Source organism: Periophthalmus magnuspinnatus, chromosome 4 (assembly GCF_009829125.3).
Source record: "Periophthalmus magnuspinnatus isolate fPerMag1 chromosome 4, fPerMag1.2.pri, whole genome shotgun sequence".
Classification (NCBI taxonomy): Eukaryota; Metazoa; Chordata; class Actinopteri; order Gobiiformes; family Gobiidae; genus Periophthalmus; species Periophthalmus magnuspinnatus.
The window spans coordinates 12,275,682-12,302,257 of NC_047129.1; the positions used below are offsets into that span (position 1 = coordinate 12,275,682).

Consider the following 26,576-nt stretch of genomic DNA (forward strand, 5'->3'; position numbering starts at 1 on the left):
CTCTAGTCCTGTGATGTGAGAGTGCTGGCACTGCCCAAACACACAGGGCTTGTGTGTTTGCAGCAGCTTAAGAGTATGAATGAGCTTGGATAAGCATTTTGCTTGCAGGCTTCATTTCTATTAACCCTCTCATGTCTGCTTCATTCAGTTCAGACACTGCCATACAATAATTTCCTCTCCAGAGACATGCTAGAGGAGCCAATGAAAGCCAAGGCTGTGTGTGTGTGCCTGTGTGTGTATATGTGTGTCTATGCAGGGAGACCGGCAGAGAGACAGAGGGGATACTTTATGAATGGCTCCACTTTATTGCTACTGATGCTTCAGATCATGAGAATCACATTTGTTTTAACCACAAATGAGGCTTGATGTTTATGATTCTGGTAAACCCTGTGTATGTTTTTATTTGTCTTATTATTAGTCTTAAAAATGCCTGTCATGTTTACCCATTGTTCATACAAATGCTGATGGAGATTAAACATCAGATACTTTTTACTAATAAACCCCCCCAAAACAAATTAGTTAGTGACCCTTTCTGGACAGTTTGCATGTTTGGACCCTAGTCTTACTGGCTATAATAATTGTGCTCTTGAGCAAAACACTTAGAAGAACCTATACTATATGATGTTTCATATAGTATAGGCGCCAGAGAATATCCGCGTTTCCGTCAGTTATAACTGCCTTAGAGCAAACTGTTACAGACATGAATATGAGTAATATAACTAATTGTTAAACAAGCAAGGATATAAATGATTGTTTTAAGTATCTTAAACTTTTTGTGTTTTTATTTTTCAGTCTGCCAGAGTAGAGACATCAGGAATAATGTGACAAACCTGCAGGCGCTGGAAAATTGCACCATCATCGAGGGTCACCTAAAGATTCTGCTCATGTTCAACACAAAGACGGATGACTTCCGAGGCCTCAGTTACCCCAAACTCCGAGTGGTGACCGACTATGTGCTGCTGTTCCGAGTCTACGGGCTTGAGACACTGGCACAACTCTTCCCAAACTTGACTGTAATCCGTGGCAACAACCTCTTCTTCAACTACGCACTAGTGGTGTACGAGATGCCGCAGATGAGGGAGCTGGGTCTGCACAGCCTGATGAACATCACCAGAGGAGCTGTGAGGATCGAGAAGAACGCAGACCTGTGCTACCTGGCAACCCTCGATTGGTCCAAGATCCTGGACTCTATGGAAAACAACTACATTGTGGCAAATAAGAACGAGAGGGAATGTGGAGATGTATGTCCCGGGACAGCGCAGGGCCTGACCATCTGCCCTCAGAACACCATCAACGGGCATTTCCGGGGCCGATGCTGGTCACAGGACCACTGTCAGAGAAGTAAGTCAACACATTTATGCTACACCACACTATTATCCACTGTAATTCATCACACATAAGGCTGTATGGACATCTATTGGCACACATTGAGAACATGCACCAGGGATTTTTCCTGCAGAAATCAATGGAGGTGACGGATGTTTTCATTACAAAGCGTTTGTTTAATGATCGCAATGATTTCCATGTTGTGGAGGTCTTCGACTAATGTCAATGACCAGAGGTCGTGCAAATGCCACGCCTTCTGATTGCTAAAGATGGACCCGAGTGTTGCGTCATATAATTATATGCCTACAGCTCCCCTGATGTGTCAGATAGTCACATTGTTACTAACATATAAAAGTAATGCTGTTACTGTACATTATTGAGCATGCTAATCGTCATACGTGCTCTTTAGAGATGTGGCTGTACAGACATTGCGTGTAAAATAAGCAGAGCAGTGCTTTAGGATGAACTGGGATTCACAGCCTTCTGGTCATGTATCTGCAGATGGTTGTAAGAGAAAAGAAATCATTGTTTGCACATCACCAAATAAAACTTAGTAATATTTTTATGATTTTATTTTAATCGGTAAAGAGTTATTTCCCTGCATGAGATTGCTTTTGACGTCTTTTCACAGACACAAGGTTCAAATATCTGAAGTGGTGTGCAGGGTAGTATTTTGGTATAATTTTGGTAGCCATTGGCACTAGGACGGCAGGTAAGACTGTTAACTCTGCGTCACATGATAGGCACCATTTCTAGAAAATGATGCAATGGAGTTTTGTGTCATTGCTGTAGGGGAGGGCATGTGTTCACTTCATATATGGCTTTAACTGTATTTTTGTTACACTTTGAAATGTTTGCACCATATTTCTTCATTACAACAGCACACCACATTCCTGAGATTTTATTAATTCTAGGATGTTTACATTTCTTGCTAAAACAAAACGGTAATAACTGTGTACACATGTCTAAAGTTTGTGATGCATTAGTTGGGACACATAAATGGATTATCTGATTTCCTCCACTTCTTTAAGTTGAAGTAGTTTCACTGTATTATTACAAAACTAAAGTAGCACTGGAAAAGCTGGAAATGTTTAATTAGAGCTTTATGTGAATGAATGGTTGAGCTTACAGAGGATGTCAGGCCAGCTGCACCGTGCGGGGTGGAGGAACATTAGACGGGGCATTAGAGTTTATGCGTGAGTGGAAATTGTGAGGTTGTTTTTGTTATGCTTTTTACAGGGTTCCACTATTGCCCTAGGTAAGAGCCGGCGGATGCGTAGCATTCCTCTGATCTTGTGCAGACTCCTTACGAGCAGGAAAACTGTGCGAGTGTGTGGATGTGTGTAAAAGTGGTATGAATCAGGTTTTAAGTTTGAAACATTTGCAATCACAATAACCTGAAGAACTGGCAAAGGGTTACGAGGTCTGTTAGGTCAGTTGTTATGACAGTTCTATTGAGACAGTTTACTTAGCTCTGCTTTTGCAAGTTACCAACAGTCGCCGTGGCTCCGTTTCCAGATCAAATGGTTATGTTTCAGCTTTAGGCTGGATAATGTGGGCCAGTAGCACAGTCAAGAGGTGTTTAACTTTTATAGCAAATGAAAAACATTGTTGAAATGTCTTCACTCTAAAACGTTTGTCAAGTTGACAGAATTTCATTTTTCTTTTGTAAAAGATCACACCTGGACGACTGAGGGATTACACAGACATATTCATGGTTTACACACCTATTCTCTCATATAACAGCAAAGGTGAATATTAGACTCACTGTGTTGTGCTTCAGTGCTCATGATAGCCCTTTATAGAGGTGGCAAATGTGTTGTAAAAATATAAAATCGGATTAGTTGTTTTGGTGTAGTGCAAAATTAGAATCAACTATTAAAATGTACAGACTAAACTTGAGAAGAGCAGAAGTATAAAGTAATATTTATTCTGCACTTATGTGTTAAATTTACTGTCCCTTCAGTATTTTACAATTGGTAAAATACGTTGTCAAGATAATAGAATAAATATAAATAACAGTTTTTTTCCCAGTATTGCACATTTCTAGCCAAGTAGATTGTGTTGTCATTGAACCAAAACTGTATTCAAAAAGACAACAAAACTAGACAGGAGTAAGGTGATAAGGAAACAGCAAAAGTCACTCGTTGTTTGCTCTGAATTTATTGAGCACAAGTGACGCCAGGACAGCTCATAACACACAAACAGACATAAGCAGCACAAGGCTAAAAGGTTTCCAGGTCAAAGTTTATCCTCCCTGTACCCAGCCTCTTTAATAGTTTTCAAAGCCAGACCAAAAGGCACCAAAAGGCAAGGAAAGGCTATTTGTATAGCACAATTCATACACAAAGTAATTCAAAGTCCTTAACAGAAAAAAAGACATTGAAATCACAATACAAATAAATAAAAACAGAAATAATCATCATAAAAGAATGCAGAATAAAAACCTTTCACTCCTGCACAGCTAATCAGAACCGTTTTGAGTAGAGGCCTGTCTCACATCGTCAGCTTTTAGCTGCATAAAACTCGAATGCTGATTCCCCATGTTAAATCCTGACTCTGGGCACCAGCAGGAGGCCACTTTCTGAGGTCCTCAATGTGTGAGATGGTTCATATGGCACTAACATGTGGGAGATGTACTTTGGTGCTAGGCCATGGAGAGACCTGTACACAAGCGGAGCTGCTTTAAAGTCTATTCTCCAAGTGCAGAGACCTGAGTACAGGACTTATATCCTGACTAGAACTTCCTGGTTTTAGTCAGGACCTGAGCAGCAACATTATGAATGTACTGAGGCTGTCTTACTGCTCATTTGGATAGGCAGGTCAGCAAGCTGTTAGACAAATGCAAGGATAAGTCCCTCTGAGTCTGGTTTAGACAGTATACCTTTGATTGCTGCAATGTTTTTTGATAGTAAAAAGCTGCAGATGTTATTGATTTGATGTGACTGTTAAAGTTCAAGTCTGAGTCCATTCTTACCCCTAGATGTCTAGCTCACTCACACACTGTTTAACTTGTCAAACAAAAGCCCCTCATATCACACACCCATATCATGCACTTTTATCATTTATTGACACTGTAAAAAGTCCTTTTAAAACATTTAATTTTGTTTTAGTTTAATTTGACAGATAATAAAAGCGTATAATAACTTGTATTTTGTCACACATGTCTTATATTGCATGTTGTTTTAGCTTTGTTTTCTAGGTTGCGTTGGTAATAGAAACTGTGAATCTGGGCAGTCAGTGTGAAATAAGATGAGTGTCAGCTGAGGAGGCTCGTAGGGTAAGAGCCGAGGTTGGGCATAGCAAAACAAACAGAGCAAAACAAACATGGAGGGGTGTTTCAAGTGTGGCTCCAGGTGCACGCATACTCATAAAGCACACATGCTTCTCTCCAAATGGCTGGTGGCCAGGCCAGAAGAGACTCAAGAAAGAGAATAACAATATTAAGGATAGAAGCACTCAATGAAGCATGACCTGTACCTACAGTCAAAACAAAAGCTCTTGGTTAGGCCAGCCTCTTAGCTTTCCTTGTAAAAGTACCTCCACTCCAGTGATGTCCCTCCCTCCCCTGTTCACTTTTCACTGAGGCTGATTCATGTCCTAAATATTTTCTCAAACATGCCACAGCAGGTGTTTTCAAACCATTGTAATGAAGATTGAATATTTTACATGAAAACTGAACTAGAAGCAGATCTCTGTCATAAACAGACCTATCCCAAATATTATTTCATGGCCCATAATTTTCCTTAATAGTCTCCGTCTAACCAACACTAAACCAAACATATCAATACCGAATTAACCTGTGTTTTTTGTGTCCAAAGATGACGGTCTGAGAGTGCATTCTTGGAGTGGACCACTTGTATAAATGTCCCTGTGCTGCTGCTGCTCGCTGAAGCAGTAACCTTTGCACATACTGTACATTCTCCTGACTCACGACTGCAGCTCCATCTGGAGCAGAGGCCTGTTGTTTTTCCTGTATGCCTCTACCTGCCAATCATCTCCAAGCACTCGCACAACCTCTACAGGCACATGCACTCACAAAGGACTTCTACACTGGGCACAGTCCAGCACTTTTAAAAAGCACAAAAATATTTAGACTAATAATAACACATGCATTACATTGTAAATTCAATTGTAATGATTAGTTAACAGTAATTTGAGTTTCTCAGGCTTTGTTACTGTACATTTGTGTGTTATTTGTGGTGGCTCATTTGACACAGGCACACTCTCTGGTCTTTGTATTACCATAAATATCTTATAAGGGGCAGGAAGTGAGAGAAAGAGACCAAACTCCAGCTTGAGACAATAAAAGAGCCATATTGAGACAGATGGAGAGGTAGTGTTTTCCCCTCTGGCATTCTCGATCTTTGTTAGCATATCCGAGTGAACTTTGATAGGCTGGCATCAGTGCTGTGTAGAGACTTGCCTGTGGCCTCCTTTGCCCGTGTTGTGGGTGACTCCAGAGCAGGCTGTGCTAACTTATCCTCTCAAGAGGTCTGGGGAACCTTCTCCTTAGTTATTTGGGTGTTGTCCCTACCAGAATGTTTACTAGGCCTGTGAACTACAGAGATATGTTAAACATGCAACACTAGCTTTAGAGTAAAGCACATTCAAAAGCATGTATCTTATTGTGGCAGCTGTATTTTTGTTTCCATACAAAAAATCCCACAGATCACATCCCCACTTATACATTTTTAGAGTTTCTTTGAATATTTATTTTTACAATTTGCAATCTGATTGATAAATAATTGTCTGCACACTTAATATTTCCCATACATTAACTGCTTCCATCACATGCTCCTAGCAGAGTGCATAAGTGCGAGAACACAGGGGCTTCTGAGGATACTGCGCGATTACTTCCTAATTACTGTCTCATTCCTGTGTGATTACATGTCCCAGGAATCTGCCCAGTGTTTCTCAGCTGAATCCATATATGATGGAAGTGTGCTGGCAGGCCAGGGCTTGTTACTGCCTGAACCACCTCTAACGACTTCCTCATTACTTCCCCTCTTTGTTCAAACCACTTCCTACTACCTCGCTTTATCACTGGACCCATGGGGGAAGCACTGTGTTTGATATATTATGTGTGGTAAAATATAGTAAATAAAGAGATTGTGTCACAGGTAAAAAATGGTAGGAAAACATGCAGCAGAGAATGACTTGAACTAAGTAACATAGTGAGAGCGCAAGGAGAATAACAGGAGACTCCCTCTGGTCAAGAGATGGTGGATTGTTTTCAGGTTTTTGAACAGATCGAATAACCAGCTTCCAGCTTTGACATCTACACTACTCACCACCAAAATCTCACAACAAATCCTTAATCACCTTGCTTTGGACTAGTACTAGTACTATTACAGTATAGTTAAGGACGCATATGTGCCCTGCTCAGTGCAAATTAAAAACCCTAAGCAGATATTAATTATACTTTTCCCTTTTAGACATTTCCTCAAAAGTATCACCACAAACCCAATGGCCATTGTTACTGTCTTCATTAGCAGCTCAACAGAGTCAGAACCCCATGAAATTTAATAATGTCATTAATGGAACCATTACTTCTTTGTACAAAACATACTGTCCTTCTTTTTGGTACTGCCTCATTTGATCATATGTTTCAGCACAACCAACAGGAAGTTGTCAATATCGAGCACTGGAAATGTACTTTGGTTTTCTAGAATTGAGTTTGATTGTCCTTGCCCGACCTCCACATCCTTCATGTCCTTTTCTGACCCAGCATTTCCATGTACTTCACTGTTGAACTTCATGATCTTGGATTTTGGGAAATGCTTCCACAAGTAGTTTCTTGCTCCACGGAGAAATGCAGATACACTCTTGGAAGTCCTATTCTATGCCCAGAAAGTAGTCTATGCAAGTATAATATTTCAAAATAAACACTTGTCCTTAGTCATTTTCCCATTGTTAAGTGGACATACTATATACACTAGACCATGTCCTGAGTGTTTGAATGAGGTTTAATGTGACACCCAAATGTGTCAAAATACTAGCTGAAAAAATGCTTTAATGGGTCAGTTGTGGTAGTGGAAAATGGACAGGTGCATGGAAACAGTTATGTTTAGTTGCAAAACACTGGTGATATTCACAGATGAGTGTTCATAACTGAGATTAATGGTTTGCTTAACCTTGTGCCAGCGCAGTCTAGTGTTTTTCATTGTCTGAAGAAATCCACATCAGAAGTTTTAACCTGCTTTACAATGGTGTGTGGCTGAGTGTGACTTGTAATACACCTAAATGCCCCTGCATCTTTGCAATAAAAACAACTTTCATTTGAGCTAAATATACCAATGTTTAATACTGTTCCTAAATGAATATGTACAGATAGTGAGGGCGGTCCTGTGTGGCTATTCTCCCTTAAAAAGCGCTGAAATTGACTGCATTTTCTATGCTGTCATGCTTATGGTATGTACTTTTTCTGTTCACCTCCGCTGGCTCTACTTTTATGGTCTCTCTGTCCTCATGAGAAATGAATGTGGTTAATAATTGTCCAGACCTAGATGTCTTGTCGTTTCATGTGATGTCTCGCACAGTTGGAACAGAGTGATCTCAAACTGAATCAATGTACTCCTAAGTCTTTTTTCTTGTACTCTTTTGCCCCACCTTTCTCTGAAAGATCCTCCCTATGTACACCCTCCCAAACAGTTTTTTCCCCTGTCCTTCGTCTTTCCTACTTTGCTTTGTGCTCTCGCTCTCCCCTTCTTCCTCCCCTCTCCACGCTGTGGTATGCAGACATGCAGGAATTTCTGGGCCTCAAAATGATAGACCAAACTTGTCAGCCCTGGCTGCTGTTACTAAAGATGGCCGCCTCAGCAGTGTGTTTGCCTGTGATTGGTGCACGTTGGAGTTTCTTCCCATGTGATTGGCCACCACTTGTTTGTCCGTAGCTGACATGTTATTGGTGCAAATTTCAGTGTTTTGTTTGTGTTGGTACATGATTGTGTGTGTAATGTATGGTCGTGGCATTCCCTCATGTGGTTATGGACATGTGTGTTTGCTAAACTGTGTAAATGAGAAATGTGTCACTTGTAGGAGTGCAAAAAAAATTTCCAACAACATAAAAAGGGGGCCTGAGGAAAAGTTATCTTAGTCCTATTTGGTCTTGTTTTCGTCTCTGCGTGCTTACTTCTTTTATTGTGACAGCTTTTGAACTGCTACATACTATATAAGGCCACAATTTAGCCTGAAATAGACATGGATGAGGTAATCGCAGCACTCAGAGACAGAGCTCAACACTTTTACAGTCTTACAGAGCGTGGACCTTGTGCTGTCCTTAATTTAGAGCATGAGCTTGTACAGCAGGCTGGTCCAGGGCATGTGCCTGTGCGTATCGCCAGGCAGAATGACGTCCGGCCTTGCTCATATTTGGCGTGCCTGGGCTGTTCCTCCTCTTGGGGCTGCCACTCTTGGCCTTGTGATGGTATTGTCGCAACTTTAAAACCAGTCCAGTTCTTCAGCACCTCTTGTCGGCTGTCACCCCAACATACCACTCCCTTCTGTCCCGCTCACACTAAGCACATGATCATCAAGGGGCTGATGGGTAATTTTAAACTAGCCGCTCTGCACCTGTGAAAAGTGTGTATGGTAATGCGTCATCTGACTGTTTCCTCGGTCATGTGCTGTCACTTTTCCTCTTTTAGCTCAACTGTGCAAGGAATAAACGAACATCTTAATGGAGTATTTAGGTTATACAATAAACCTGACCTCTGTGTTTGAGGTGTGTGGACAGTAAGTATGTGACCCACTAATTCATGTCAGTCACGAGGAGGGAACAGCGGACATTGAACTCAACGCAACTAAACCAGTCCATGTAAGGCCTCCAGCTTCCTGACCTGATACACACTGCATTGATGGGAAAGCTGCATTCAGCCCAAGTGGATCTTGCCCATTTTCAAGATTGATAAAGGATTTCTCTGATTCAGAGACTGGATGTTGGCAACTGTTTTGTATATTACTCTTATCTTCTAGTATCTTCCTCCATTGCCAATCCCTGCAGTTCACAAAGTCTGTTTCACTAAGCTAATTGGTAGCAGGGGTTGTACAGGATGTCTGGCAGCAAAGGTTTATGTGTACGCTTGTAACAAATGTGCATAGGGCGACTTACAGTGCACTGCACTCCGTTAGAGGTATTTTCACCAAACCAGAGATATCATCAGAGACTCAGATTTGGTGAGTACATAATATAAGGGGGCATGTGAGACTGTCCTGCAGGTCTGTCTCTGAGTTGTAAAGATGTAATGCCTCTGACATTTCTTACATGAATACACGATCAAACTAGTGGTAAGCTTAAGCCTAAATGATCTTGGTACTTCTCTGCATGGTTTGAAGTCTCTTACTGAGTTACTTACCTCATACTCTGACCCTCAGCACTGATCAGTGGTTTGTATGACAAACCTGGCTCTCCCATTGGCTTGGTGGGAAGTATGTCTGTGTGTAGGAGAACTGTCTGACACTCCATACGTCCAAACTGTGGACCCGATGTGTAGATGAAGACAGATGTCTCTGAGCGCTGGCCTCCTGCATGCTGCTGACAGAGATGAATGTGTCAATAGCACTATGGCTGACCATGGGAGGACAACAGGATTCACTCTGGCAATAACAAACAGGCAAAATGACAATCTTGAATCAGATATTTTCTTTAATATGAATGTGTGGATAATGTTAATGTTCCTATTGAATTGCATAGGTAGGGCATTCATCTGGGGTTGGGACCAGCAGAAAGCATGCTTGTGTATTCTAGGTTTAGAACAAGATATACAGTGGTAGTGGGCCATATGAAATCATGCCCTGTGCCATTACTGATCTCTGGACAATACCTTGGACATACTGACTTTAATCAATTTTCTTAGTTGAAACTTTCAACAGGACTTGGTCCGCCTTTTGTTACCCTGACGGTTTCCAACATCAGTCATCAACATATGTTTACCAGCATTTGCTAACTGCTGCCCCTTTGACCACCCAGACTTTGCTCCTGTCAAGATTCAATTTGTCCCTCATTGTAGTTTTAAAAATCTTATTACAGAAGCGCACTGGCTCTTTTCCCTAGTCCTCTGGGTGTTGCCTATCAGATCCTCACATCTGTCATACACTGTTATGGTGCACATATTTAGTGACCACATAAATACAGGGTCGTTGCACAATTGAAACTCATTGGGCACTTAGTTCTAGCTTGTTTGTTACTTCATCAAGTAAAAAGCATTGCAGCATTTCGCTTCTCTGCTTAGTTAGGTTTTCTCATTAATCTCATCATTAAGCATGTGTGAGCTCTACATAAAGCCACCTGTTCTCATGCAGAGATGTTACTGTGGCAAATATGTAGCTTCCTGCTCATCTGAGCTGTAGGCTCTACTGCCTCTTCTGATGCAGTCCTGTTCCTGAATCAGATACAGAATGTAATGCACAAAATAGTTTGACAATTTTATAGTCACTTGTTCTACTTGTGTCTGCTTGTGTGTGAGGGCGTGTGTCTGTGACACTGGTCCTGCGCTGGGCTGCTGAGAGCACCTGCTCTGATGCCCTGTTTTCCTCTAATGCATATGTTGTGTTTCTTCTCCTTTGTCCTGTGGCACATGTATTATGTATGTCAATACAGCACGCTTATATATGCTTATTCCCTTTGAGCCTTCCCCCTGTGCACTTATACTACTCTGTTTGCTGAGCTCGCTGCACTCGCTGTTATTCATCTGCCCTTGTGGTACATATTATCCTTCAGCCTTTTTATTTATTTATCTTACACACTTGAAAATATAAAATGAACGAGTTTTTGTAATTTTGTGACTGTATACAATCTTTTTTAAACATTATTTTGATAAAAATGAAATATTCATAGGAAATTGAATCCTCGTTCAGGCTCTGTATATAACTCTGCATTTATTATTACTTATAGTTTTAAAATAGGGCTGTCAATTGAGTACATGTTTTAATTGAGATTAATCGTAAGACTGTCCAGAGTTAACTCACATTTAATCACATTTAATTAAAATGTATTTTAATAACATATTACATTTTTCTCCTTTCTCATTGCTTTCTTTACTAATATCTTTATTTGTAGGTGTAAATATTATCTAGAAATGTGTTCTGGGAAAAACATATTATCCTTGTAATAATGTGAAAGAGGCTGCTGTGGCTCTACTCCTGTCAAGTGTTCCACAGTAATCTGCTCTGTCCCTCTCTGACTTTCACAAAAAGGCTCTTTAAGAGCCACTAAAGAACCTTTAGGTAAACTAACGAAGCCTTGATGTCTTAAACAGCGAAACTTGTTGAAGTTATTGTACTTTTAGACAGCTATTGCTTTGGATATTTGCGACGACATGAGAGGACACACTGTGCATTTTGCAAATGTGCTCCAGGATTTTAACACCAAGACACTACAGGGGAAGGTGCTGCTCTTAGCAGCACTTTTAAAGCAAGGACAGGACAGACGCACTCCTCTCCTGCTCTGCGTGCGTGAAGTAAACGCACACCCCTCTCGTCCTCTGCAGGCACTCACGCAGGACAGCAGAGGAGAAGACCAAAACTTGCAGAATCTGAGCCAACAGAGCCCAGAGCCATAATGTTCAAAGCAAGTCAATAATGCACACTTTGTTTTTTGTATGAATCGCTCACCCCTTTCTCCTCAAATTCAGCTTAAGTTGGAATTCGCTGATGGTCAAAATTACAATGCGATTAATTTGCCTTTAGAAATTTGTAGCCATTAAAATTTCTTTGCATTAACGCAATAATATTACGATAAAATTGATAGCCCTAAAGGTTGACAACTGGTTTCTTGGCCCGCAGTCTTTATTGGGTGAAGTAACATGACTACAGTTTAATCCTGAGTTTAAGCAGACCCCCTGTGATTTTCTGTAGCATGGGGCAAAACTGTTGTGGGGGAGGGGCTTTGCGATGATCAGAGTGAATGAATGAGTGATGGAGGGCAGAATGAGACACACCGCCCAATCCATATCTCACACTGTTGTCTTGGTAATGGGGTTACTGTCCATGACCACTGTCCTTCATACTTGTCATTGGCCATCCTCCGCCTCACTCGCCTCCAAACAAGTGCATTGATTCTTTGTTTGTGTTGCAAGAATGTGATTTGAACCAGGACATCTTGAACCATGATACAACCTTGAAATTTTTCAAAAACACTTTCATGGGTTTAAAGTTGAGACTGTTGCCAATCAACAATTTACAACAAAATATTATATCTTTGAATGGGGACAAAGTCCTAAAAATGTAACAGGAGATTGAAATCCATGAATAGCTGGCAGAATCAATGCTTTTATTTGATACCTTTTTTATTTACAGCCTTTTATTGCGATTGATCAGTTATATTTCTCATTATGTGTTGTTGGAGTTTTTTTTATTTAAAATGGTGGAAGTCAGAGTATTTGTTGACTTGGTGCAGCTCCTCCCAGCCACAAACGGCACATTCAGTGAACAAAATGTATAATTAATCAAGTAAACTCTGAGTGAGTGTGGCTCATTCTCAGTCTAGACTCTGATCGATGGCTCACCTGCTCGCTTTGTTAACCTCTGCACTACTCATCTCTCAGGTTCCAAAGACACACATTTAGATTACAACAAAGTACAAGAAAAAACAAAGAAAAGGCTGTTTTTGAATATGTCTTAAGCTTTTTGCACAAACTGCAATTTGAACAAAAAACGATTATTGGCTGTTAAGTCCTATAGTCATAGTTGAAGTCATAGTAGGAGATATATGCTGTAGAATTGGGCCCACACCATGTTTCCCTGATCTTGAATTAAATCAATATATGTGTATTTTGTGAATGATATTTTAACACAAATGATAAAATTCTAAAATTAAATAAAATTTTAGTGAGATATGTTGATATTTTTGCACTTCAGTATAACTTGCCAACTGTCACTTTCACTTATAATGGTTCAAACAGTCACGCATGATATCTTTAAATAAAGGTTATGGGCTTCTGCCTTAATATGTAAAATATAGAAACATATGTATTTAATCTGGCTACTCTAAAACCTCATAGACCACATCTATTTTTGGGTTCATATTTTATCTAACTTTAATTTATTTATTATGACAACTGCATTTATAAAATAATGCTGTTAAATTGTTTTAAATAGTTGAACTGAATCCAGATATGTATGTTACTCCTGTTGTCATGCTGTTAATTGTTACATTCCCAAAAGTCCCAAGTCTGGCATTGGCAGTGAACAACACTGATAAATGATTGATACATTTTCCCATACATTTTTTTCAATGTAGTAATTTTAGGTTTTGAATAAGTAAATGAAATGGTGTATCATCTGGACTGTTTATTGAAGTTAGTTTGTTTATAGCTGGCTGTGTAAAGGCATGCAGTGCACAAGCGTGTCTTTGTTCCTGTGTGTATCTGAGCTGTAGTGTGATGTTGTGAATATGAAATAGGGCAGCGAGCATCTGCACTGCAGCCATCCACTCTGGAGCTCAGTGATACTGGCCACTATGGCCAGTCTGCTACAACACGCTAGTGTGAGTACAGATAATGAAGCTGTGGCTTTTTCTTTTACAGCTCATACCTTTATTTCAAATGTGAAAATCCATAAAAACTCATCTGGTAAATCTGCTAAATGGGGTGATATGTAACACTGTAGCACGTTCACACTGCCTCAAGAGGGATGACTTCTCAATCAGAAATCAGATATTGTAACTCTTGTATGAGGTAGCCTCTCTCCGTTAGGCCTCTCTCTGGATCTCCTATACACTTCTTCATTCATCTGCTCCATTATAACGCCCTCCCAGACCATCTCAGGGCTCCACAGACGGTGGATGCTTTTAAAAGAGGACTGAAAACTTACCTTTTTACCTTGGCCTACAGATAAACACCGGCTATTGTTTTATTGCTTTTACACTAATTGTCTTCTGTTTTTAATGTTAATTGTCTTCTGTTTTTAATGTCTTTTTTTGCACTGTAGCACTTTGAGATTTGTTGTTCAAATGTAAAGTGCGTTATAAATACAATGTATTATTATTATTTGTTGTGTATCAGAAATCTGCTTGCCCAGCAATACTTTTTGAATTGCTCCCTTGTAGCTTGTCTTTCAGTTTTTATGATGACGTCGTCACAAATTAGGAAAATTTCAGTTTATCTGCACTGGTGCCTGCAGCTGTTCAGGGGTTTTCTGCATCAATGCTTTTTTGTCTTCTTGAAGTTTGCCTGTGACCTCCTTAAATTCCTTCCAGGCCGAGGTTATTTCTCCTCCCACTGTAGATGCCACGTCTGTTTTGTCTTTGTTATATTTTCTCCACATTGGCCTTGATTTCTGATTTGCCCTTAAGCACTTCAGATTCCTTCACTGGCAAAACTGTTTCATTTTTGATCCTCTGTGAGCAGCATTCTCTTTTACCAACTCACTAGATTTGTGCTCAGTTATAAGTCTCAAGTTTTCTCTACAACTTTTGTACAATTCTTCTCCCATCTCACAGATTCTTGATCTGCGTGAGCTCTTTCAAGAATTTCTCTTTGACAGTTAACTTTAATCTGAATTTTTAATAAATTATCACATTTGCACTAAAAAAGTGTATCAAGTCACACAGTAGGTAATGTATTTAATACTGTATGTAAAGTATTCAGCCAAATATGGTAGAAGTGAATAGAGAGTAGTAACTGCTTTCATTAACATTGTGTGTCAACTGAGGACAGAGGTATCAGACGTTTCTGTGTCCCGTCTGGTCTCTGGATATGAGCAGATAATGGAGCATCGGTGCAAAAGGGGAGGTTTTAAAACACCTTAGTCATGACTGGGCTGCCCCTCAGCACCACTGATTAGATTACCTATAGATGAAACAAAATATTTATCTGCAAGACTGCTATAATCCATAAAACTGCACTTAGGGCTGTCTAGTTAAAGATGTCAAATCACTGACTGCACCATTCATCAACTCACACAATTGAAAGTACAAAGAGGCCAAGATTGTTTTGTTAATGAAGTCTTTCTTTCCAGTTCTCCTACATTTTTTGCCCTCAATCATCAATGTGCTTTTCCATCACATTGTTAATTTTGTTATTTTAAAGGTACATGGTTGTTTTCAGTGGCATTACATGACTAAAATGTCTCATTACAGCATCACACCAACCTTACTGATATACTCTTCGTGCCATTCTTTTGCTCTTTCTTTCATTTAAGTGAGATGTATTTCTGTCTTTCTTGTCTAGTCACCATGAATGAGACATATAAACATCTTTGCACATGTACATCAAATAGCAGTGGGCATATGTAAAAAAATGTGTATAACCATTTTTATTATGTTAATTATTATTAATAACAATTATTGTTAATTAACATTATAAATAATAATAATTCAAACTTACATTGCACTTTTTGGACACTCAGAGTCTCTTTACAAACAATAAGAAAGTAGATGACAATGGTGGAAATAATCTTGAGTCAGCTGATGTCAGCTGATTTCGATTTCATTTACTGAAAGTTGACTGGTATAATCCAGCTCTCATAGAGAATGGAAATAACCTGGGTGACATCACGATTAGATTTTTTACACCTTATACCCTAGCTCGATAATCAGCCTATGATGTGTATACCTCTGATCAAAAGAACATCACAAGGCTTTTGACCTTGAATGTTCCACCTGGCAGTCTACACCTCTGTCGCATAAAAGTTGCATGCATTCACGAATGCTGAAATGGTACAGATGTGCCATGAAGAGGTGTGACGCTAACTTGGACTTGAAGAGTTGTAAAGTTTTCCCAGAGGAGTTAAGAAGAGGAAAACAAGGGTGCGCCTGGAGGCCATATCGATTAGTGCCCCACCCTCCACCTTTGTAATGAGATCTAGTGCTGTAGTTGTTGCAGAAGCAGATTGGTTACCTGGGGGTAAGTGCTGTGGCTTTCCTGGATGTGAGGAGATGGGCACTGGCTCGAGCAGTGTCACAACAAACGAGGACCATAGCCTGAAGTGAAATCAAGATTAACGGCTAACCTGAGGGATGTGTTTATAACATAAAGATGAGACACAAGTGATGACTAGAGGGAAATCTCAGAAAATGCCTGTTGGGCACATGGAGCTAATTACTGCAGACAGTCGATGTCTGGACTGGTCTCCATGGTAACAAGATGGGCCAGCAGGAATGGCCAGAACAGATGAGGAAATCAATTCAGACAAAGCCACGTTCATAAATACTACTGTTACTTTTAAAGTTCTGTGTGTTTCCTTAACACGTATAGAAAGGTAAAATTGTATAGTTGATATATTTTTAAAGGAACTGTGTGTAGTCTGTGCTCTTACAGTATTTAAAAAATGTGCTAACATCACAACTAAACCTGTGTTGCCAGTGCCTTAACCTGCAGATAGAGGATGTGTACATGTTTTTCTCAGTATATGGACAGGCCATATGAAAGCTCAAAACATCCAGAATTCAATAATTGTCCCTTAGTTGGGTGGGCTTTTTGCCCTACAGTCTTGAACTTTTATCTGCAAATGGTTGCGCATTAGTCCTGGACATATCTAGAGCCTGCCCGTCCATGGGAGTAGATCTCTCCTTCACTGTGGTTCTCCTTGAGGTTTTTCTTTTTCCCACATTTTTGTTTTTTTTTGTTTTTCCTTACCGAGAAGGAGAGTCTAAGGACCGGGGATGTTCTGGGACAATTATCCATTTGCTTGTTTTCTGTTAATTAATTTGCTTGTCTGTTTCTGGTTCGTTGTTGATTTTCTAACTTTCTGTTGGTTAAATCAATTGTCATGTTCAGCCCTAAGAGGCAACAAAAATAAATTGGAATTGAATTCTGTCACTGAGCTGCAGAGGCTGCAATAGCACTGATTAATAACACTGGTCAACACTAAATTTATTGTCTAAGATTTTTTAGCTGATTTAGGGTAATTTTGATGTGCTGAATCCAAAAATCACATTGGTTTTGCTCAATCAGGTCAACGTTCTGAACTAAGCTACATATTTGTTTTTGGACGATTTTGTTTACATGTATGAGTATTTTCACGTCATATGATGCAAAATTCTGTTATTTTTCTCGCTATAAACAAATTCTGAAGATTTTGCATGTGCCAATTTATGACTAATTTTTTTTTTTTAATATTACAAGTGGATGAAATGGCTTCGACTAGAAGATCTTGCAAAAAGAAGCCTGACATATTCTGCTACATCTGCGGTGAATACACCAATGTTCCTAACAGGAATCAAGTCACAAGTTTCATAAAGCGTGCTTACCATGCATATTTTGGTATTAAACTTGGTGACCAAGATGAAGCTTGGGTGCCACACATGGCATGCAAGTCATGCACCGAGAATCTGCGTCAGTGGACTAAAGGCAAGAAGAGTTGTCTGAAGTTTGGAATTCCCATGGTTTGGAGGGAGCCGACATCAATAGCTACTTCTGGGCTATTGATGTGACTAGGATCAACAGAAAGAATCGAAGCAGCCTCAAGTATCCTAACCGTGAATCAGCACGTCGTCCTGTAGCTCACTGTGATGAAATTCCAGTTCCTGTCTTTGTAGAAGTTCCTGACATCAGTGACAAAGATTCCTCCAGTGTGGTTTTAATGATGATGCCCCACATCCTTTTTCCCAAAAGGAGCTAAATGTTCAGGTTTCCTGAGAATCTGGGATCACTGAGTGATGAGCAGGTGGAGAGATTCCATCAGGACATAAAAGAGATGGAGACCAGGTATCAGGGACGCTGGGATGCAGTCATGATGGCTGATTACTGTTGGACTCTGAAGAGAGACATCCCTGCTGCTGAGCATTCAAGGGGCTCATAAAAACAGAAGTTCATGTCCTGAATTTTGCACGATAACGATTCCAATTTACATGTACTTACCTTTATCAATTAACACAACGTAACATTTAACTAATACATTCTGTTAGAAAACTATTTTTTATCTCCTAAAACATATTTTGGATGAGAAATATTAAAGAAAATCAACTGATGATGTCACAAAATTGTAATCAATTTAGTCAGAAGATCGGATTTTTCTAAATCAAATTAGCATAAAAACCTGACCTGACTGAGAAAAATGGATATCATTTTTGGATTTAGCAGTGCAAAATGGTCCTAATTCAGTTGAAAAAACACAGACAACTTTCAAAAATGTAGTGTGTTTTTTGTAACCCAGTGTAATTTGCTGCAGGTACTAGAGTTTGGGTAGTAAGGATTCAGATCAGAAAGAGTTCTTTTAGGTTTGTCAAGCGGTTCATGCATTTGCTCTATTTATATGACCAACTTGGCATGTTGTGGTGTCAGTGTAATTTGTCTGAGGTTGATGATATAAATTGTAAAGTCTTGAAAGGATAATGACAGTTGGTTATAAGATCAGTATTTGGCGTACACACTGCAGCCTCTTGGTGTTATCTACTGCTTTCTTTTACTAATTGGAGAAATACTTCAGTGCCACTGTTTATATAAGGAAACAGCTGGACAGGTTGAGACAAGTATACACATGTGAGGGATTGTGTATATGAGCTGTTTAATGAAAAAAGGGATGATTTTATTTCAATTTTATTTCTGTGCTGCAGCTCCCTGGTAAAGTTTAACATATTTAGTTTGGACTTTGATTGTTAAGCATCATCTGGTACACCTGCAGAGTATAGTGCTTCCTAAGGTCATGTTGACCCAGTGATAACTGTGTGTGGTGCTCCGATGAGTCACAAACTTACTCAGCTGGAGACTGATTGAACTCACACAAATGTCTTATCCAAACATTGACTCTTAACTTAAACAGACTTTGATATAAGGCATTTGTACAGGTATTATTGTCTTGATCACAGCTTGGCAGAAATATGAAAATAGAATTTACTTAGTCTCTATATAGTACTGTGTATGATGCACAATATATGCAATTGAATCTAAATAGCAGTTATGTTGGTGTAATTATCAAATCACAAAGGTTATATTTATTTAAATAATAGATTATCCTATCCAAAGAATAAAATAAAATCTTTTTATAGAAAATTCTTTCTCTACCTGTAAACCTCTGCCAACATATTCTGAAATGCATGTGATTCTTTTATTCATTTATCAGTTCATATTTCAGTCTTCTCTCCAATATTAGTGTTGCTGGAGTTGCTTACAATGTGAACTACAAACAGAATAAAACTTTTTAAATATATTGTGAGCAGTTGACTGAGTTTTACTTGGGTTGCCTTTTAAATTAAGTTATTGCACAGTGACACTTGTGGAAACGATATTATCTACTCCCTCCGAGCAATCGGTGTGTTTTTGTTTACATTCCCTCCCCTCCCCCTTCCTCTGCTGTACTCTCTCCAGGCAAGTGTCTTACATCAGATCTCTTGACGCATTTATAGCAGGCTTTTGAAGCTTAGGACTCCCACAGTGGCCAAATATAGTAAACGTGAACCTAGCAGCTCTGTGTGTGGAAACGTGTGTGCATGTGTTCTCCTGAGTAAATGGCTCTAGGGTAAAAACGTGTTTGTTATTGTTCCCAGCACTTCGCCTGTAGACAACACTGCCAATTAAAGGGGAGGTTTTATGTGTTAAGAGCAGGAAGTGTTGTCGTGTGTGGCTGAACACTATTGGCTGCTCTGTTTCTCCCATGTTTCTTCCCTGGGGACTAAGCAGCCTTTACTGCCATGGCCAAATGAAAGGTAAACACTACGCACCTTTGATCAGCATTTGCATTAAAAGGTCTTACTGGAACCGTGTGTTTTTGTGTTTTTGGTCTTGTGTGTGTATGTGCGTACTAAACATAAAAATGACTGAATGAAGCAAGGTTCACATGTGTCTTCTCATGTTAATGCGAGCGGCACTCTCTATGATGTTGCCACCTCCTCCTTTTGTTATTCAAGTCGTAGTGAAATCATGCTTTCCTCCACCCCCATCCACTAAGCATGAAAACAAAACAAGGCGTTGTATGAATGAAAGTGGGAGGGGCTGAGTGGCCTAGAAAGGCAGGCAGATAGAGCGATAGATATTTGTGCAGGGCAGGCTGTGGCAGACAAGGCTAGAGGAGAACATGCAGTAGGAGGGCATGAATGAATCAGGAAGCTTACTAAAGCATGTGTACTAGAGCTCTGGCATCCAGGCAATAACACACATTTGTGTTTAATATTGTATTCACATTTGCTAAAACAAAGAGACTTTAAATAGACTTGGACAAACTTTATTGGTCCCAAGGGCGATTACTTGGACACAATAGCTCACACATTTATAATGTAATAACGAACAACCAAATAATTGGTAAAAAACCAAAAAACTGTAACGTGCAGTGATCTACACTTCTGGTAATATTACTGTAAAGTTAAATTCTGGTTGATTAAGCAGTAAACTTCAAATGGCCATTACACAGATGATTTTTTTTGTCTTTGTCGAATTGATCTTAAGTGTATTAAGCTAATTTCTTAGTTTTATGCATCACTACTGGCCCCACTCCCATTTTAGCCAGTTCAGTCAAGGCTCGGGTGCACGCAGCTCCTCGGCTGCGTCTGCCCCAGCAAGGCCAGGGTTAACCTTAGGCGTCTCTCCTCCCAACATGGAAAAGACCATTGAATGGCTGCCTCCCCCAGCAGCAAACACATTGGCTGAAGCTGAGGGTGGATCTGCGGCTGCTGTAATATTCTGGACTGGATCTGGAGCTGGAGTGCCGCATTTGAAATAATGTGACGGTCACACACTGCATGTACACAGGCAGCAGACAGACAGAAGGGGAGGGCTGAGGGGGCAGGGCTCTGCATTTTTTTTATTGGTAGAAGACTGTACAGCTACCAACAGTAGCTCTGTAAAAGCAGAGTTAAAATATTACTGTGTGAACTGCAATGATATTTTTTATAATTAATACTTTCCAGTGACATGACGCTGGAGGTGTTTTACATGTCACTCTATGGTAGAATGTTCAGCAACTACTATGGTACCGCAATACCCACATTAGCAAAAAATACTTTAGACTGTCTAAAAACACAAAATTGATTTAAACACATTTAAAGGAGCCTGTGATCAATTCAGGTGTTCATGGTTCAGTTTAGGTGTTTGATGTTGATGAAAATGGTGAGTGTGACTGCAAAACTATTGACTAAAGCTAGGTAGCTTGTAACTCTGACTGTAATTTTATGTGTAAGAGACTTGTTTAACAGCACAAAATTTGCTCATCTGTTGTAGTTCCAGCTAAGTCAGTTCTTTCTGGTCAGATTGTGTTAAAACAAAGCTCAGATTAAAGTTTAACTTGAGTAACAAAGCATCAGACAGAGCAGTGCCTACTTCACACCCCCAGGGAATGTTGATGATATCAACTACAAAGTGTCATTATGCTTATTTTATTTTGCTTTAAATCTAAAAAGTTCCTTCCTCAAACTTCCTTTTAAAATCTGACCTTTGGCAAACCATGCTGTAGTGATTCCCCATTGTGTCTACCGCCAGTTATACTGTGGAGCTGGTGAAAAGGTCATTGGCTGGTAAAAGGTGAGATATAATGAGTCTCTCCTGGCCCACAGAGTTAGCCGTAACCACTACTTTATTAGATCATTGCAGAGCACAGGTCAGTGCCAACAGCTAATCCAATCACAGCTGACACTGAGGCGCTGGGAGCAAATGGGTTCTTAATAGGTCAAATGAATCCTGACAAAGGTGTACAAATGTTGACCACATCTGCTCTGTATGTGTCACATGACATTGAATTTTAAAACAAAAACAAACCCTTGGTATCACAGAAAATACAGCATCGTAACCCTAATTAACTTAACGGAAAATGAGTGTGACTCTCCTTCATTATTTTCTGTCTTTTCATATTCTTTTATTATTTCTATTTAATCTGTATTATTTCTTCCCTCTTTAGTGTGTTCTGATAGCTGCAAACATGGAGCATGTACTCCCCAAGGCCAGTGCTGCCACGATCAGTGCCTGGGCGGGTGCTCGGAGCCGGGTAACTACAGCAGCTGTGTGGCCTGCAGGAACCTCCAGCATGGAAGTACTTGTGTGGATAAGTGTCCTCCTGGGTACTACATCTTCAGAGGATGGCGCTGCGTCAGCTTCTCCTTCTGCCAGGTTTTTATCACATGCTATTTCAGACATATGGCTGTAATAAGTGTGCACTTTCTGAAATGTGTTTTATCTAGGACCTGCACAACCAGTGTCAACAAATAAAGAAGATGAACCAGGACAGAGAATCCAACTGCTTTGAATATGTCATTCACAATGGCGCCTGCATCCCTGAGTGTCCATCTGGATACACAACAGTAAACTCCAACACGTGAGTATTACACACACTTGCCGTCAACACATTAGATAAACCAAAAGTTACCAATTTAACAATGGTTCTATGGATCCCAGATGACCCCCATTCGCACATACGCATGCTTTCAGCACTCTCCTCTGGCAGTTAGGAGGAAGGAAATGGACCTGTTTTAATGTTCATAATTATACTATCATTCTACTTTTGTATGACTGTACTCGGAGACTGAATTAACAATAAGCCAGGTACAATTTCCTTTTTATGAAGCCTCTGACTTCTCCAAACAAAAACACAAGACTGTAGTAAAGGCTGTTTAAAAAGTGAGTTGGTGGTGATTTAGTGAATAAATGTCATCAGTGTATGTCACGCATGTTATCCAGATCCCAGTATGGGCCCACTCTGTTGTTGCTGTTTAGCTCAGAGCTTTGTGTATATGTAACATGCAAGGGCATGACCTTATTTAGCATTCAACTTGCAGTTGCATTTGCGTGAAATATTGGAGTAGTAATTGCATTGCCACAATTTTTCCAGACACAAATTATACAGTTATAATAAACTTGCAGAAAAATGTCCTGTGGTCTCAAATTTTTTATGTAATGCCGAGTCACACTGTAGAGAAGGTTGTGAAGTCAAGTACTAGATCTTAAAACTTAATGCTGGTGTTATTAAAAATATAATAATTTGAAAAGCAAACTTGCCTCACATCAAAAACTAAAAGTCAACATACTTATTTATCACGTATCTATTATAATCTTGCTTGATTAAACTTTTGGTTGTATTATTATTATTATACATTTTTGTATTTAAATAGTATGTCCAGATCTCTTAAATTTAATGATTTTGGGGTTTATTTACAACCCGAGTGAACTGGAAAGGCTATTTGCACTTTGGCTTGGTCAAACGTCTTGTTTGTGTGTAAAAGGGATTGACTTTCCCTGCTACTAACCTGCAGGGATTATCAAGTACTTGGACAGAAAAGAACATTGCTTTAAGTCTGATTCTGAACCCCCTGAGGCACAATGCTGCCTGGCATTCTTTGTGTGTTTGCTTAATTTTGTTACAATAAAAACTATAAATAAAATAACAGGATTATCTGGACATCTTCATAATATACATTTTTAATATTGTTTAGGTCAAATAAAATGCAGCCAAAAAGATGACATCTGTTTTCATTTAATTAACTAGCTACTTGAAATGATCAGTCATTTTGCTCCATGTTACATGGTGCAGATTAGCGTGTAGCCTCAATCTAAGTCTACAAGCAAACAAATATACATATAGATCCTCTGTCTATCTGTCTATCTCTATCTATCTATATATGTGTGTGTATATATATATATATATATATGTATGTGTGTATATATGTATATATGTATGTGTGTATATATGTATATGTGTGTGTGTGTGTGTGTGTGTGTGTATATATATATATACACACACAATTTGAGTATATATATATATTTTATATATATATATATATATATATATATATATATATATATATTAATATATATATATATATATTAATATATATATATATATATATAAATATATATATATATATTAATATATATATATATATATATATTTTATATATATATATATATATATATATATATATATATATATATATATATATATATATATATATATATATATATATATATATATATATATATATATATATATATATATATATATATAAAATGTGTGTGTGTCATACTCATGTCACAGAGTTCAGTGCCATAGACACTGTCTCTTTAAGACTGAACCCAACCTGACTGATACTGAGGCCCAAAACATACTCTCCTTTTACACTGTAGGCACACCATTACTTCTTGGATTGCTCAGTAGGCATGAGAGAAAATATGATAAAACTTCAATACTTTTTTTCAAGTATATATATAAACTTATAAATAATTCATTTTCATGTTGTGTTACTAAAGGTCCAATTTCGATCTATGCCTATGCTTTTTTTAATCGTGTCAATACCTTTTTAAACTGTTATGTAGTTTACTATTCTATTGATTAGAATTTGAGTAATGTTCTTTTTGCAATTCTAGTAGGCATTATTCTCTAACCAATGTATACAAACTGTATAGTTGATGCATAAGTGAATGACACCTGTATGAATGTGTGTGCAGGCTGACCTGTACCCCATGTGCTGGCCTCTGTCCCAAGCTGTGTGTGGGAAACAAGACCATTGACTCTGTAACTTCAGCTCAGGCTCTGAGAGGCTGCACTGTGCTCCAAGGCAACATGATCATCAAGATTCGAGGAGGCAGTAAGTGCACTCACACTTCACCCCCCACTGGGGCCCTGTGAGAGTTTTGATCTATGTCTCTTCTCAATTTACACCACGATCCTATCTTCTCTATTGTCTATTTCACTTTAAACTTAAATTTATAAGCAGTCAACACCTACAATTTGGCATTCATTTGTAATGGACCTGTCTTTACAGATAATATTGCGGCTGAGTTAGAAGCTAATTTGGGTCAGCTTGAGGTAATCACTGGTTACCTGATGGTCCGACGAGCCTATGCCCTCATCTCTCTCTCCTTTTTTCGAGAATTGCGCTTCATCAGAGGAGAACATCTGGAACAAGAGTAAAACTTTTTTTTGCTTCTCAGTGGACACAAATACATTTTATATTTCATTACTTAATTTATTATGTGTTTTCATGTAGTGCTTTTGCTTTTTATGCTCTGGACAACCAAAACCTGCGTGAGCTATGGGACTGGTCCAAACACAACCTAACCATTGTGAATGGCCGCACATTCTTCCACTTCAACTCCAAGCTTTGCATGTCTGAAATTAGAAAGATGGTGGAGGTAACAGGAGCGAAGGAGCGCAACAAAAAGAATGACATTGCTGCACGAACCAATGGGGACCAAGCAGCCTGTAAGTAGAACACTTAAAAATATACTAAGCATGTGCATAGATAAACCCAACTGAAAATAAACTACTTATTAATCTATGCATTTGTTCTAGGTGAGACCAAACTTCTAAAATTTACACAGGTGAAAATATCATCAAACAAGATTGTGGTGAAGTGGGAGGCATTCTGGCCACCGGATTATAGGGACTTATTGGGATTTATGGTTCTTTACAAAGAGGCGTATGTATCAAAAACAATACATTGCATTTGTTGATACCTTATATGCATTCATCTAATCTTTGTTTGTATTTTAGGCCTTTCAAGAATGTGACTGAGTTTGATGGGCAGGATGCTTGTGGCTCAAACAGCTGGGTTATTGCAGATGTTGAGCCCCCACGGCGTGGAACAGACACCAAGAAGCAGGAAGAACCCGGACACCTGATCAGACCACTGAAGCCCTGGACCCAGTACGCTATCATGGTTAAAACACAGCTCTCTGCCTCTGATGAGCACCAGGTTTATGGAGCAAAGAGTGAGATCATCTATGTCCGCACCAACGCCTCGAGTAAGTGGCATCAGACATGTAATAAAAGGGGTTTTGCATTCTTCACATCTGATCTGTTTTGTAGTATTTTCAATATTTTGCCTTACGCCAGCTGGTAACAATATTCTCTTTTTCAGGGCCTTCCACTCCTCTTGTGTATATGTCCTCCTCTAATTCATCCTCTCAGATAATCTTAAAGTGGAAGCCTCCAACCAACCCCAATGGCAACATTACACACTACCGCGTCATCTGTAGAAAGCAGCCGGAAGACAGTGACCTGTACAAGTTTGACTATTGTTTACAAGGTCAGTGTTGAGAGTGTGCCAATTTTCTTAATCAGATCAGTTGTATTTGACTCTACATTTTAAAATGACACTTTATTTTAGGGATGAAACTACCTTCTCGTACCCCGACCCATTTGGACACCGATGACAAACAGAAGTGGAATCATACAGAGGAGCCCAGTGTGGGGGGAAACTGTTGTGCTTGTCCTAAGACGGAAATCCAACTGAAGAAAGAGCAGGAGGAGATAGAGTACGGCAAAATATTTGAGAACTATCTTCACAATGAAGTCTTTGAGATCAGGTAGGTTGGCATTATTTGTGGGCTTTGTAAAAAAAATTTATTTGTTCCTCACTGCTCCTTTTCTTTTGCACATGACATTAA

The 26,576-nt window shown here is 39.2% G+C and overlaps 1 protein-coding gene across 1 annotated transcript in view; it reads left to right on the forward strand.

Moving 5' to 3' along the window:
• insrb (insulin receptor b) overlaps positions 1 to 26,576 on the forward strand; it is a 48,418-nt gene that overhangs the window by 11,840 nt on the left and 10,002 nt on the right. The window contains exons 2-11 of the mRNA XM_033965328.2: positions 793 to 1,341; positions 22,093 to 22,301; positions 22,373 to 22,506; positions 24,633 to 24,772; positions 24,950 to 25,094; positions 25,175 to 25,389; positions 25,480 to 25,606; positions 25,681 to 25,931; positions 26,048 to 26,215; positions 26,297 to 26,495. Of these exons, the coding sequence (XP_033821219.1) occupies positions 793 to 1,341; positions 22,093 to 22,301; positions 22,373 to 22,506; positions 24,633 to 24,772; positions 24,950 to 25,094; positions 25,175 to 25,389; positions 25,480 to 25,606; positions 25,681 to 25,931; positions 26,048 to 26,215; positions 26,297 to 26,495 (2,137 nt within the window). The remainder of the gene's footprint in view (positions 1 to 792; positions 1,342 to 22,092; positions 22,302 to 22,372; positions 22,507 to 24,632; positions 24,773 to 24,949; positions 25,095 to 25,174; positions 25,390 to 25,479; positions 25,607 to 25,680; positions 25,932 to 26,047; positions 26,216 to 26,296; positions 26,496 to 26,576) is intronic.